The sequence below is a fragment of the Staurois parvus genome, unplaced genomic scaffold (assembly GCF_062004578.1).
Source record: "Staurois parvus isolate SC_StPar_1 unplaced genomic scaffold, SC_StPar_1.0 ptg000884l, whole genome shotgun sequence".
NCBI classification, from domain to species: Eukaryota; Metazoa; Chordata; class Amphibia; order Anura; family Ranidae; genus Staurois; species Staurois parvus.
In genome coordinates this window covers 604,428-619,655 of record NW_028318680.1, presented here as the reverse complement: position 1 = coordinate 619,655, position 15,228 = coordinate 604,428, and the positions used below count along the sequence as shown (strand labels likewise).

Below are 15,228 nucleotides of genomic sequence, written 5' to 3'. Positions count from 1 at the left end.
CTGATTAGTTGTTACTGGCAACAAATCCATTTTTGTGCTGATTCTATTTTTCCATTATAATAATTTAAAGTGTTAATAAACCCAGGACCCTGCATTCACTATGTCTGGTCTCCCACAGTACACAGAATGTGAAAATGCAATTATTTTAGCAAATATAAACTGCTAAATACCTTTTCTTATCAGCAGTACATAGTAGTGTTGAGACTTCTATCAGGTTCCGGCAAGCACTGGTTTATCCTGTATTAATAGTTTTCATTCTCCTCTGACTGTCCTGTGAGGCTGCATTGACTCTTGATCCTCTGTCCAGACAGCACTAATTGGCCCTGTGCAGATCACATGCACCCTCCAAAACAAAAACTCTAGCAATACACACCACACAGAACATGTGCAGACTTGCCACTGCTGCTCTGTATTATGGCAGATGGATTGGGGGCAGTAGAAGAAGGGGAGGATCAGAAAAGACAGGATCAAACAGCCTTTTTACCCAATGCGAAGAATTAACCCCTTAGGTTCCACAGTAGTATAGCAAGCATGCTTTAGTGTATACTGTATATATAGACTGATTTTACGGTTGTGCATTTAGTAACACTTTAATTCCAAAGTGGTGAACAATATAAAAGTAAAAGAAATGTTGCTTTTTTACTGTGGAATGTTAGCTAGCATCTATACTTGATTGAGAAACATAACTTCATGGGTTGGTCTGTTATACCCTCCTTACCCTACAAATAGTAAAGCCCCAGAATACTAGTAGTAAGAATAGGCATGATGAATTTCTGCTTTCATGAACATGTAAAATGTAGTGGAATAATTTCTCAGTGTTAATTATTGAATGCCAGGGCTCAGGTGTTCCTACTCCAATATATAATTGGTGGGAGTATCCAGGCAACTGTGAAAGAGAGACAGCTTATGTATTGTTAGCCATAAAGTGAATGAGAATTAAAACGGATACACATAATTTGATTGTTTTAACTTTATTTGCAGGAAGGGGATCTCAGCTCTTAAAATGTCTAAACAGCCTGCATCAAATGTCAGATCTCTACAGGTACGTTTTAATTAAATGGGATCAAACTTATAACAAAATATTTTCACTGCCTGGCTTCAGCATTGGTCATATACTGTGTGTGTGTGTGTGTATATATATATACACAGTAGGGAAAATAGTTATGTAATCCCCTGCAGATTTTGTACGATTACCCACTTACAAAGATATGAAGGGTCTATAAGTTTTATCATAGGTGTATTTTAAATGCTAGAGACAGAATATCAACCAAAAATCCAGAAAAAACACACGATACAAATGTTATAAATTGAGTTGCAGTTCAGTGAGTAAAATAAGTATTTGATCCCCAAGCAAAACATGACTTAGTACTTGGTGGAGAAACCCTTGTTGGCAAGCACAGAGGTAAGACGTTTCTTGTTCCTGATTACCAGGTTTGCACACATCTCAGGAGGGATTTTGGTCCACTCTTCTTTACAGATCTTCTCTAAATTCTTAAGGTTTCTTGGCTGTTGCTTGGCAATAAATTTTCTATAGAATTAAGGTCTGTAGACTGGCTTAGGGTTGCTACCTCATCCCTTTAAAACCAAACACGTATTAAATACACAGGTTCTGGGGCTAATTTATTGCACATAAGGCACTCAATGAGTTTAATTATCTCCTTAATCAGCCATAGAACCTGTGTAGTTAATATGTGTTCCGTTTTAAAGGTATGAGGTGGCAACCCTAGACTGGCTAGGCCACTCCATGACCTTAATTTGCTCCTTCTTGAGCCACTCCTTTGTTGTCTTGACCTCAGAACCTGTGTATTTAATACGTGTTTGGTTTTAAAGTGATGAGATAGCAACCCTAAGCCAGTTTCCAGACCTTAATCCTATAGAAAATTTATTGCCAAGCAACAGCCAAGAAACCTTAAGGATTTAGAGAAGATCTGTAAAGAAGAGTGGACCAAAATCCCTCCTCAGATGTGTGCAAACCTGGTAATCAGGAACAAGAAACGTCTTACCTCTGTGCTTGGCAACAAGGGTTTCTCCACCAAGTACTAAGTCATGTTTTGCTTGGGGATCAAATACTTATGTTTTGGGTCATTGTCATGCTGGAAGACCCATCCATGGCCCTTCTTTAGTGTTCTAACTGAGGGAAAAAGTTTCCCATCAAAAGATTTTACAATACATGGCCCTGTCCAGTAGCCCTTCAATGCAGCAAAGTCAGCCTGTACCTTTAGCAGAGAAATAGCCCCAAACATAATGTTTCCACCTCTGTGCTTGACTGTAGGGATGGTGTTCTTATGGTCATAGTCAGCATTTTTCTTCCTCCAAACACAGAGAGTTGAGTTAATGTGAAAGAGCTCAATTTGGGACTCATCTGACTATAGCACTTTCTCTGAATCATTTAGATGTTCATTGGCAAACTTCAGATGGGCCTACACATGTGCCTTCTTGAGGAGGGGGACCTTGCGTGCACTGTAGGATTTCAATCCATGGCTGTGTATTGTGTTACCAGTGGTTTATTTGGAAACTGTGGTGCCAACTGCCTTGATATCATTCACAAGCTCCACATGTGAAGTTCTGGGATGATTCCTCACTATTCTCATGATCACCCTTACCCCATGAGGCGAAATCCTGCATGGTGCTCCAGACCGAGGGCATTTGATGTTTTTTTTGTATTTCTTCCATTTGCGAATAATCTCTCAAACAGTTGTCTCCTTCTCACCAAGCTTCTTGCTGATGGTCTTATAGCCCATTCCAACCTTGTGCAGGTCTACAATATTGTCCCTGACGTCCTTTGACAGCTCTTTGATCTTGTCCATGATGGTGAGGAAGAATGAGATTCTGTGGACAGGTGTCTTTTATACACTTTAATGAGTTGTCATTAGGAGTACCTTCTTAAATTGACAGGACTAATCTGTGTATCACATGAGCACATAGCCAGTCTGTGGGAGCCAGAATTATGGTTAGTTGGTAGGGGATCAAATACTTATTTTACTCACTGACCGGCAAATCAATTTATAACATTTGTATCATGTGGTTTTTCTGGATTTTTGGTTGATATTCTGTCTCTAGCATTTAAAATACACCTATGATAAAAATGATAGACCCTTAATTTCTTTGTAAGTGGGCAAACTTACAAAATCTGTAGGGGATCAAATAATTATTTTCCCCACTGTGTGTGCGTGTGTATGTATGTATATATACAGTCATGGCCGAAATTGTTGGCACCCTTGATATTTTTCCTGAAAATCAAGTATTTCACACAAAAAAGGTATTGCATTAACACATGTTTTGCTATACACATGTTTATTCCCTTTGTATGTATTGGAACAAATATAAAACAGAGGCAGAAAAGCAAATATGACATAATGTCACACAAAACCCCAAAAATGGGCTGGACAAAAGTATTGGCACCCTTAACTTAATATTTGGTTGCACACCCTTTGGAAAACATAACTGAAATCAGTCGCTTCCTATAACCATCAATAAGCTTCTGACACCTCTCACCCGGAATTTTGGACCACTCTTCCTTTGCAAACAGCTCCAGGTCTCTCTTATTGGAAGGACACCTTTTCCCAACAGCAATTTTAAGATCTCTCCACAGGTGTTCAATGGGATTTAGATCTGGGCTCATTGCTGGCCACTTCAGAACTCTCCAGCGCTTCTTTGCCATCCATTTCTGAGTGCTTTTTGACGTATGTTTGGGGTCATTGTCCTGCTGGAAGACCCAGGATCTTGGACGCAAACCCAGCTTTCTGACACTGGGCCCTACAGTGCGACCCAAAATCCTTTGGTAATCCTCAGATTTCATGATGCCTTGCACACAGTCAAGGCACCCAGTGCCAGAGGCAGCAAAACAACCCCAAAACATCATTGAACCTCCACCATATTTTACCGTAGGTACTGTGTTTTGTTCTTTGTAGGCCTCATTCCGTTTTCGGTAAACAGTAGAATGATGTGCTTTACCGAAAAGCTCTATCTTGGTCTCATCTGTCCACAAGACGTTTTCCCAGAAGGCTTTTGGCTTACTCAAGTACATTTTGGCAAACTGTAGTCTTGCTTTTTTATGTCTCTGTGTCAGCAGTGGGGTCCTCCTGGGTCTCCTGCCATAGCGTTTCATTTCATTTAAATGTCGACGGATAGTTCGCGCTGACACTGATGCTCCCTGAGCCTGCAGGACAGCTTGAATGTCTTTGGAACATGTTTGGGGCTGCTTATCCACCATCCGGACTATTCTGCGTTGCAATCTTTCATCAATTTTCCTCATCCGTCCACGACCAGGGAGATTAGCTACAGTGCCATGGGTTGCAAACTTCTTGATAATGTTGCGCACTGTGGACAAAGGCAAATCTAGTTCTCTGGAGATGGACTTGTAACCTTGAGATTGTTGATATTTTGCCACAATTTTGGTTCTCAGGTCCTCAGACAGTTCTCGTCTCCTCTTTCTGTTGTCCATGCTTAGTGTGGCACAGACAGACACACAATGCAAAGGTTAAGTGAACGTCTCTCCTTTTTATCTGCTTTCAGGTGTGATTTCTATATTGCCCACACCTGTTACTTGCCCCAGGTGAGTTTACAGGAGCATCACATGCTTGTAACATTCTTATTTATCCGCAGTTGTGAAAGGGTGCCAATACTTTTGTCCAGCCCATTTTTGGAGGTTTGTGTGACATTATGTCGAATTTGCTTTCTTTCCTCCCTTTTTTTGTTTTGTCCCAATACACACAAAGGGAATAAACATGTGTATAGCAAAACATGTGTTAATGCAATACGTTTCGTGAGAAATACATGATTTCCTGGAGAAATATCAAGGGTGCCAACAATTTCGGCCATGACTGTATATATATATATATATATATATATATATATATATATATATACTGTGTGTGTGTGTGTATCATTCACCAGCCATTTTATTAGGCACACCTGTTCAATTGCTTGGTAACACAAATTGCTAATCAGCCAATTGCATGGAAGCAACTTAATGTATTTAGGTATCTAGACGTGGTGCAGATAACTTTCTGAAGTTCAAACTGAGCATTACAATGGGAAAGAAAGGGGATTTAAGTGACTTTGAACATTGCATTGTTGGTGCCAGACGGGCTGGTCTGCTTATCTATTGGGATATATATATAAAACTGCTTATCTATTGGGATTTTCACGCAAACCATTTCTAGGGTTTACAGAGAATGGTGTGAAAAAGAGAAAATATCCAGTGAGCGGCAATTGTGTGGATGAAAATGCCTTGTTGAGGTCAGAGGAAAATGAGCAAACTGGTTTGAGATGATAGAAAGGCAACATTAACTCGAATGACCACTTGTTACAACCTAGATAAGCAGAATACTATCTCTGAATGCACAACACATTGAACTTGAAGCAGATGGGCTACAGCAGCAGAAGACCACACCGGGTGCCACTCCTGTCAGCTAAGAACAAGAAACAGAGGCTACAGTTCGCACAGGCTCACCAAAATTGGACAATAGCAGATTGGAAAAATGTTGGCTGGTCTGATGAGTTTCAATTTCAGCTGCCACATTCAGATGGTAGGGTCAGCATTTGGCATAAACAACATAAAAGCATGGATCCATCCTGCCTTGTATCAACGGTTCAGGCTGGTGGTGGTGGTGTAATGAGGGATATTTTCTTGCCACACTTTGGGCCCCTTAGTACCAATTGAGCATATTTAAATGCCCCAGCCTACCTGTGTATTGTGGCTGACGATGTCCATCCCTTTATGACTACAGTATACCCATCTTCTGATGGCTACTTCCAGCAGAATGATGCACCATGTCACAAAGCTCAAATCATCTCAAACTGGTTCCTTGAACATGACAGTGAGTTCACTGATCTCCAATGGCCTCCACAGTCACCAGATCTCAATCCAATAGAGCACCTTTGGGATGTGGCGGAATTGGAGCTTCGCATCATATATGTGCAGCCGACAAATCTGCAGCAACTGCGTGATGCTATCATGTCAATATTTCCAAAATCTCTGAGGAATGTTTCCAACACCTTGTTGAATCTATGCCATAAAGAAGGCAGTTCTGCAGGCAAAAGGAGGTCCAATCCGGTACTAGCAAGGTGTACCTAATAAAGTGGCCAGTGAGTGTGTGTATGTAATTTAATATACTGTGAATGTTTACTGTGCACAAGTTATAGTGTACACGTATAATCTATATCATAGACTGCACATGGGCAGTGAAATTTAATCACAGTATGTGCTTTGCTGTGTTTTATTTATTTTACACTTTTGCCATTTAGTAGGGAATATTACATGCTAAAAGTGATTAATAACTCATTTTTGTTAGTCTGGGTTCATACTATAGCTACATGTGAATTGCACAAGAACCGTACCGCATTCCTAAGTGGTTCACATGCGATTCAGTGCGGTGCAATATGAGCCCATTCAGAATGAATGGTCTCAAATCGCATCACGCAGCACCAAAAACGCGCTGGCACCTTTCTTTGAGCTACACTGCAACCGGATTGCATGATCATTTTGAACTCAACTGCATTTCTGACCTATATTTGGGGTGTCATTAACTTTGTATTGACACCAGGGGCGGACTGACCATTCGAGCACTACCCGAGGGCCCGGGGTCAGTAGGGGGCCCCATGAAATGCCCCTGGTACCTTTTTATAGGCTTTTTTGGGTGTGTTTTGAGTGTGGGCAAGGACACAGGGGCCACATGATCCCCTATTGCCTGGGGGCCCCATGAGTTGTCAGTCCGCCCCTGATTGACACCCACAGCAGATTGCAGCTTCCCGCACCTCACATATGTGAACCTAGGCTTAGTGTTGATCTTTGTTTAAAGAGCTTCTGTAAATCAAAATAAGAAAAAACATGTGGAGGAATCTATAGCATCTGATCAGAAGTCATCTGTCACTATACTCGCACAGAGCAGCCTCGATCCTCCTCTTCTCGGGTCTCCCTCTAGTACTCCTGGCTCCTTCCCCCATGCTGAGTGTCACTTGCTCTGGGGCACTCGTGCATGCTTGCTCCTGAGCCGCCTCTGTGTGTCCATAAGACACAGAGCAGGGCTTGGCCCGTGTCCTGCTCCCTCCCTGGCTGTGATTGACAGCAGCAGGAGCCAAAACCTTCAGCCTTTACAACTCCTCCTTTAAATTAATTCTGATTGGCTGCTACAGGTTGCTGCACGCATTGCTGTTTGCTCTTTTTTAAAGTGGAACTTTGCCCCTCTCTTCTGCCATATTTTGCACATTATTTTTTAGGGGGCGTGCGTACCTAGTTTTCAGAGGTACCCCCTCCCCATTTCACTGGAATCACCCAGGTGATTTCGCCAAATGTTCTGTCCAATACCCCCCCCGCAAACTATTGGGGACACGTCACAGAAGGCTGTGGGACCACTCACAAGGCACAGAGCAGCTTGTACATGCACAGTGGGGAGCTGGCTGTGAAGCCGCAAGGAGTCACAGCCGCCATCCCACAGTTAAAATGGTGGCACTGGGCACCCGAAAACTGGTGAAGAACTGGCTCAGGCGGGGATGGCACTGAATTCCTGGACAGGTAAATGTCTGTTTAAAAGTCAGCAGCTACAGTACTAGAGCTTGTCCCTATTGTTAAAACTCTTTACCCAAGCTGAAAATTTCACTATAAATATAAATACAATTCAGATGCAATATTAATATGCAGCTGGATTGTCATTGTACAGCATAACTGTTTTTTAACATTGCAGCTAAAAAGAAAACTAATCTATGTGCTACTGTGCTAAATAAGCATTCAACTCATCCCCGTCCCTGGAAGCTTCCTTGATAATAAGCTAAGAAGTGACAACATATCCTAAAATAGCCCCCTTTGCTAATAGTTTTCCATATTTGCTTTTGCTGCTTCTATTTTGTATTTGAATTGGGACCCACAGCGCTCATAACAGAAAGATTATCCTTGCTAATTGTAGCACAGTTGCCAGTCATTTTTATTTCCCTCAGGAAAGCAGCACACAAGATGAAAAAAAAAACCTGCAGAAGTTATCTTAAGCCAGTCTTAATTGTCTGTCTTTGCTGCTTTTTATAATAGATTTAAAGTGCATCTGCCTTCTGGGAAGGGAAGATGTGCTGCTTGTTTTTACAATAAATCATAGATAAAGGGAACTTCAGACTCACAATGGAAAATTAACATTTTCCTATATTATTTGGGTAACCCCTCCAAGCCCAGTAACTGCATAAACATGCATAAGTTGAGATGTACAATATATATATATACTCTATATTTCCAAAAGTATTGGGATGTCTGCCTTTACACACACATGAACTTTAATGGCTTCCCAGTCTTAGTTTGTAGGGTTCAATACTGAATTAACCCACCCTTTACAGCTATAACAGCTTCAGCTCTTCTGGGAAGGCTGTCCACAAGGTTTAGTGGAGTGTCTATGGGAATGTTTGACCATTCTTCCAGAAGCACATTTGTGAGGTCAGACACTGATGTCAGAGGAGAAGGCCTGGTTCACAGTCTTCACTAATTCAAGGTGTCATATTGGGTTGAGGCAGGCCAGTCAAGTTCCTCCTCCGCAAGCTCACTCATCCATGTCTTTATGGACCTTGCTTTGTGCAATGGTGTGCAGTCATGTTGGAACAGGAGGGGGCCATCCCCAAACTGTTCCTACAAAGTTGGGAGCATGAAATTGTCCAAAATGTCCTGGTATTCCCTTCACTGGAACTAAGGGGCCAAGCCCAACCCATGAAAAACAACCCCACATCATAATCCACCCTCCACCAAACTTTACACTTGGCACAATGCAGTCAGGCAAGTAACATTCTCCTGACAACCGCCAAACCCAGACACATCCATCAGATTGCCAGATAGCGAAGCACGATTCATCACTCCAGATAACACATCTCCACTGCTCTAGAGTCCAGTGGCAGAATGCTTTACACCTCTGTATCTGACGCTTTGCATTGCGCTTGGTGATGTAAGGCTTGGATGCAGCTGCTAGGCCATGGAAACCCATTCCAAGAAGCTCTCTATGCACTGTTATTGTGCTAATATGAAGGCCACACGAACTTTGGAGGTCCTTAGCTATTGAATCTTCAGACAGTTGGCTACTTCTGTGCGCTTCAGCATGCGCTGACCCCGCTCTGTCATTTTACATGGCCTACCGTGGCTGTGATGAAGATGAAACGAGGGTGGACATTTCAGCAAGACAATGATCCCAAACACAAAGCCAAGGAAACTCTCAATTTGTTTCAAAGAGGAAAAAAAAAGCTGCTAGAATGGCCCAGCCAATCATCTGACTTGAATCCAATAGACAATCTATGGAAAGAACTAAAGATCAGATTCATAGAAGAGGCACATGGAAGCTTCAAGATTTGAAGACTGTTTGCATGGAAGAATAGGCCAAAATCACACCTGAGCAATGCATGCGACTAGTTTCTTCATACAGGAGGCATCTATAAGCTGTCATTACCAACAAGGATTTTGTACAAACTATTAAATAAATTGCAGTTAGCGTGCTCAATACTTCTTCCCTGTGTCATTCCATTTTATTACACATAACTTAATTTATGAACTTATTTGTTTTGGTTTCTTTGTATGTATGGATTGCATGGGTTGTTAGCGACATGCGGTGAAAATTTAATGTCAACGGCACCTTTAGAAATATATTTACTGAGAAAAATGGTGATGTGTTCAATGTTTATTTTACCCACTGTATATACACTACATTGCCAAAAGTATTGGGATGCCTGCCTTTACACACACATGAACTTTAATGGCATCTCAGCTTCAACTCTTCGGGGAAGGCTGTCCACAAGGTTTAGGAGTGTGTCTATGGGAATGTTTGACCATTCTTCCAAAAGCACATTTGTGAGGTCAGGCACTGACGTCAGACGAGAAGGGCTGGCTCGCATTCTCCGTTCTAATTCATCACAAAGGTGTTCTATCAGGTTCAGGTTAGGACTTTGTGCAGGTGAGTCAAGTTCCTCCACCTCGCTCATCCATGTCTTTATGGACCTTGCTTTGTGCACTGGTGCGCAGTCATGTTGGAACAGGAAGGAGCCATTCCCAAATGGTTTTCACAAAGTTGGGAGCATGAAATTGTCCAAAATGTCTTGGTATGCTGACGCCTTAAGAGTTCCCTTCACTGGAACTAAGGGGCCAAGCCAAACCCCTAAAAAACAACCCCACACCATAATCCCCCCTCCACCAAACTTTACACTTGGCACAATGCAGTCAGGCAAGTACCGTTCTCCTGGCAACCACCAAACCCAGACATGTCCCTTGGATTGCCAGACAGAAAAGCATGATTCATCAGTCCAGAGAACACGTCTCCACTGTACTAGAATCCAGTGGTGGCACGCTTTACACCACTGCATCCGATGCTTAGCATTGCACTTGGTGATGTAAGGCTTGGATACCGCTGCTCGGCCATGGAAACCCATTCCATGAAGCTCTCTATGCAATGCTGTTGTGCTAATCTGAAGCTATTGACTCTGCAGACAGTTGGGGACTTCTGTGCATGCGCTGACCCCACCCTGTTATTTTACATGGCCTACCACTTCGTGTCTGAGTTTCTCTATGCACTGTTGCTGTGCTAATCTGAAGGCCACACGAAGTTTGGAGGTCTTTAGCTATTGAATCTGCAGACAGTTGGCAACTTCTGTGCACTGCGTGCTTCAGCATGTGCTGACCCTGCTGTCATTTTATGTGGCCTTACCACTTCGTGGCTGAGTTTCTGTTGTTCCCAGTTGCTTCCACTTTGTTTGCATACCACTAACAGTTCACCGTGGAGTATTTAGTAGCAAGGAAATTCCATGGTTGCACAGGTGGCAACCTATTACGGTACCCCGCTGGAATTCACTGAGCTCCTGAGAGCGACCAATTCTTTCACAAATGTTTGTAGACGCAGTCTGCATGCCTAGGTGCTTGATTTTAGCCATGGAGGTGATTGGAAATGAATCCAATGATTTGGAGAGGTGTCCCAATACTTTTGAAATATAGTGTATATATATATATAGATGCAATATAGAAATATGGAACTTGGGCACAAGGAATACTGTTAAGAAAAGGTTATAAATATTTCAATGTTTGAGTGCACATGCACTACGTTTATCCATTGGATGAAGTAGGAAGGATGTTAAAAGTGAATCTGTAACCAGGTCATGGGCAGGGCCATAAAGATCATGAAGTCAGTTGAGCCGACAATCATGAAAGCACAGCAGGGAGCAGCCCTGAGTCTTAGAGTCTCCATACTGGTAAAAACATAGATTCAGCATTCACCTTGGGTATGTGCTTTCATATTAATTTATTTTCAGTATTCTTAAAGGCTGACTTAACTTTTGTGGGAAAAAAAAATAGCAAATAAAAAATATTAGAATATAAAATAGTTACACAAGTCATATTGTAATTTTTTTTTTAAATTACCTTTCCTTTTCAATCTGCAACATTTTCATTTTCTTTAAAATGCAGTTAAATATGGCAACAGATTGTGTATAGAATGCCCTCTACAATTGTAATTTTCTGCTTGTGTATTTGGCTCAATGATTTTCCCAAATGTCGGGAGTAAGACACAAGTCAGATTTTTGGCATCCCCTGCAACATAATGCCATTTTTGGTGAGATACTCCCAAAAGGAAATCATGTCTAAAGCAGGGGCAGACTGACCATTTGGGAACTTGCCCGGGGGCCCCATGAGTTGTCAGTCTGCCCCTGGTCTAAAGGGCTGCAGACCCTGCCACTTTCGTCATTAGAGCCCTGAAGGTGCAGCAGCTGATTGATATTGATAATTATGAAACCACTCCCATACAGATTCACTCAGACACATGGACACAGACAAACAGCCATTTCTTCAGAATAACAAAAGGTAGGACTCTACATCAAAGTTTGTTAAAATCCTTGCAATGTACATTGATGACCTAGAGAGGAATGTTTATTTCTAAACAAAAGTGGAGTTACTCTTTAAATACTGTACCTCTGTATCTGGAGGCACTGTTGAGCAATTAATCCTCAATACAGGCAAAAGTACTAAAGACATTCAAGTAGTTCTTCTAGCTGCTCAGATCTCTCTGCAACGTCCCCTTCCAAAGCTCCTGGTCTGTACAGAGATAAGAAAGGCTTCCAAATCACTGCTGGAACAGGGAGCATGGGAGCATGATGAGATGAGCTGCTGAAAGACAAACCTGAATTACGTCAGTGACTCTTGTATGAAATTTGAGGATAGCATTTACTGCTGTTAAGAAAATGTAATACTTCCATGTCTATAGCTTGGCCACAAATTCACTTTAAGGTTGTCCCAATGCCGTACAAATAATTTGAAGGCCCATAGATTTCCCTCTGTCCATTCTTTGCAGTGATTATCTTTGGCTGCTTTACCAAGAATAAGGGCCAGGAGTACATTTTATTAGAGAAAAAAACTTTTTTTTACACTTTGCTGGCCTGTCAAGTAGACCTTTTCATACCTTAGCAAGGGAGAGCAGAGGACACAGCATTTCACATGGGGACAATTTGCCATTGTAACAAGGTTACATATTTTCCCTGGGATTACCAATTAGGGAATGCAAAGGATAATTCCTGATCTTCCCTCTTCAACCTGAGGCTATAAACTGCAGCCAGGTCCTGAATAACCAATGCGAATACCATTTAAAAAAGAAATGATCCCTTCTTATGTTTATATTTAGTCTAGAGTATCAGAATATGGAGCTCCTACGCTGTTTTGGTACCACTGACATATTACTTTGTTTATCAGGCTAATCTAAATATTCCTATGGGAGCATTCCGACCTGGTGCTGGACAGCCTCCTAAAAGAAGAGAATTTACACCAGAAGCAGAACAGGTAAGGCTGTGAAATAGCTAAAACTGTTTGCCAGCTTAAAACTGTATTTCTAATTTTGTTAAAATGTGATACAACCTAAGTTATTGTTAGTGTATTCTGAATTTTATTGCTAGATTTTGCAGATTGCTTATTTTTGTAAATGCCAAAAAATATAGTTTCTTCTCCTTGAACCATAGAAGTTTACTATAGTATGTAGTAAGTATTATACAATGGATAAAAATGATATAAAGTGAGCGCTCCTGACCAAGCAGCTATAGCACTAAAGGTAATCACAGTGTACCCATAAAAAACAGAATAATAACAGAGTGCAGCGCTGAAAAATAAGTGCAAAAAGCAAATAGTCCGTAGTTATTAACTGAATATAAATATATAGTCCCAAGAAATAGCTGATGAAGACCAGGAAGCAATGGAAAGAGTGCGCACTCACCGGACGCGCATGGAAAATGCGCATAAATGAATATCTCCTGGAATCCTAGAGTAGATGGAGAGGGTAAACTCCAATCTGTGGATCAATCAGCCTGGGAAGATATATCAGAGATCCGGAGGTCCCCTTAAAGGTGGTATGGTTATCAGCCAGAATCCAAAAGCTCCGTCCCTCTGGTGGTGATAGGTGAGCACTACAGGGATCCTGCAAATGGATTTAGCTCCCAATGGGAACCAAAAAACAGGTGCCCATAGTGTAGTATTTAAAACAGATTTATTGGATAAAACTGAAGTGACAAACAGGGTAGTAAGGCTGTGTACTGTACATGTATCAAAGCAGAGTACGCAGCAATGGTACTGACCCTTAATTAAAATGGCCACGGGGCTGTCTCGTGGCTCCGGGTGGAAGATGACGTCATGCTCTGTCGGTTCCTCCTAAGGCCTTTCGTGCCCAAGCACATCATCAGAGGGGATACCAACCAGAGCATGACAGACGTCCATCTGATTTATTCCGAATAGCGGCGCTCGCGCATGCGCAGTACGGCGCCGCCATTTTGCCGAAGTTCATGGAGTGCGCATGCGCGGATCCATAGACGCCATTTTGCCGTAGGATAAAAAACACATGCAGTTCCTGATAGAAAACGGTTGTTACCAGCATTGAGTGGTACAACCAAAAACTTATATCATTACATCAGGAGTCAAATAAAGACAAGGATTGCAGACTAATGCTACATATAATAGATGGGTGAAATAAAAGACCCATGAAAATGCAATTCAATATCCAAATGATAACCAGGATTATTATACTCTGCATTACGGCAAAAGGGCACAAGGGGGTGCTAACTCCCATAGGAATAAAGCACTAATGTTAGAATATACTGCAGAAAAAAACAACCTATTTAGTAGTTGTAAAAAATAAATACATGAATATTTCATAATATATAATAAAACATAGATTACCAATATCAGAATATGTTATACAATACCCTAAAAATCATGATAAGACTCAATATATTGTATAGTATTATACAATGTTCACCCCAGGTACCTGTAAACCATTTCAATTCCTATGTCACAGTTCACAACAACTTGTAGCTTTCTGTATGAAATAAGGCATCCCTTTGAGTTGAGGCTCCCAGTGCAGAAGAACCTTTTAATGTACACAGTTAAAATGTATGTATAGCCTTTTTTTTGTATTTTTCTTTTCAATTTATTTTTCCGTCCATGTATTTTCTTGTATTGTTCTGTAGCAAGATTCCCCTTCATTTACTGTTCTGGGAAACAGGTGAGAGGAAATTTGTGAAAAATAATTCCTATCTTTCTATACTGGTGTACTGCTGTTTATCCATCCTCAATTACTACTAATGTACTCCAGTTTCAGTGTGGTGGCCCTAATGCCAGATTTAGACCTTGGGGGTCCTGGGGCACTTCAAGTTCGGGGGGCCCTAGACATAGAAATTAAATTATATGATGAATAAAAAAGTGAACTAAAAAAATATAGGTTAGATTCCAAAGAGGACACTTGACTGAATTTTGTTTGAACACACACTACACGGGTAATTGGAACTGGCAAGTAATACATCACAGTTATGCATCACACTACGATATTTACAAAGTCTTTCTTCCTGAACTTAGGATGTGCAAATTTTTAAACTAGCTTATCAAACTGTATAAGCTGGAGGATACTGCTCTCCACAGCCAGTAGACACAGAACACTTAGTCTTTCACAGGCACACAAGAGGTGGTGTGTAGGGATCCAGAGGCTGAAAGGTTCGGGAAACAGAAAATCACTTGTGGGAAGTCTGGTCAAAGGATTCAGAACACAGAAAAAACCCACTGTTTTTTTTTTTTTTTTTTTTTTTTTTTTAAGTCCGCAAACGTGCAACTATATCGAAAAAACCCGTAAGTGTCCGCAAAAAAGTGCAAGTGCAAAACACCACACGAAAAACGTGCACTTAGGGGTGTGCTGTGTCCTACCCCGAAAGGGGCTTGGACCGCTGTCCCTGATCCCCCGGGGCACGAAGCTCCTGACG

The 15,228-nt window shown here is 41.5% G+C and overlaps 1 protein-coding gene across 3 annotated transcripts in view; it reads left to right on the top strand.

Annotated features, from left to right (window-relative positions):
* The window catches only part of SMPX (small muscle protein X-linked), a 128,467-nt gene that overhangs the window by 60,453 nt on the left and 52,786 nt on the right, over positions 1-15,228 (top strand). For all 3 annotated transcript variants that reach the window (XM_089656056.1, XM_089656054.1, XM_089656055.1), the window contains 2 exons: positions 982-1,042; positions 12,686-12,772. In XM_089656056.1, coding sequence (XP_089512182.1) covers positions 1,004-1,042; positions 12,686-12,772 — 126 coding nt within the window. In that variant the 5' untranslated portion in view covers positions 982-1,003. The remainder of the gene's footprint in view (positions 1-981; positions 1,043-12,685; positions 12,773-15,228) is intronic.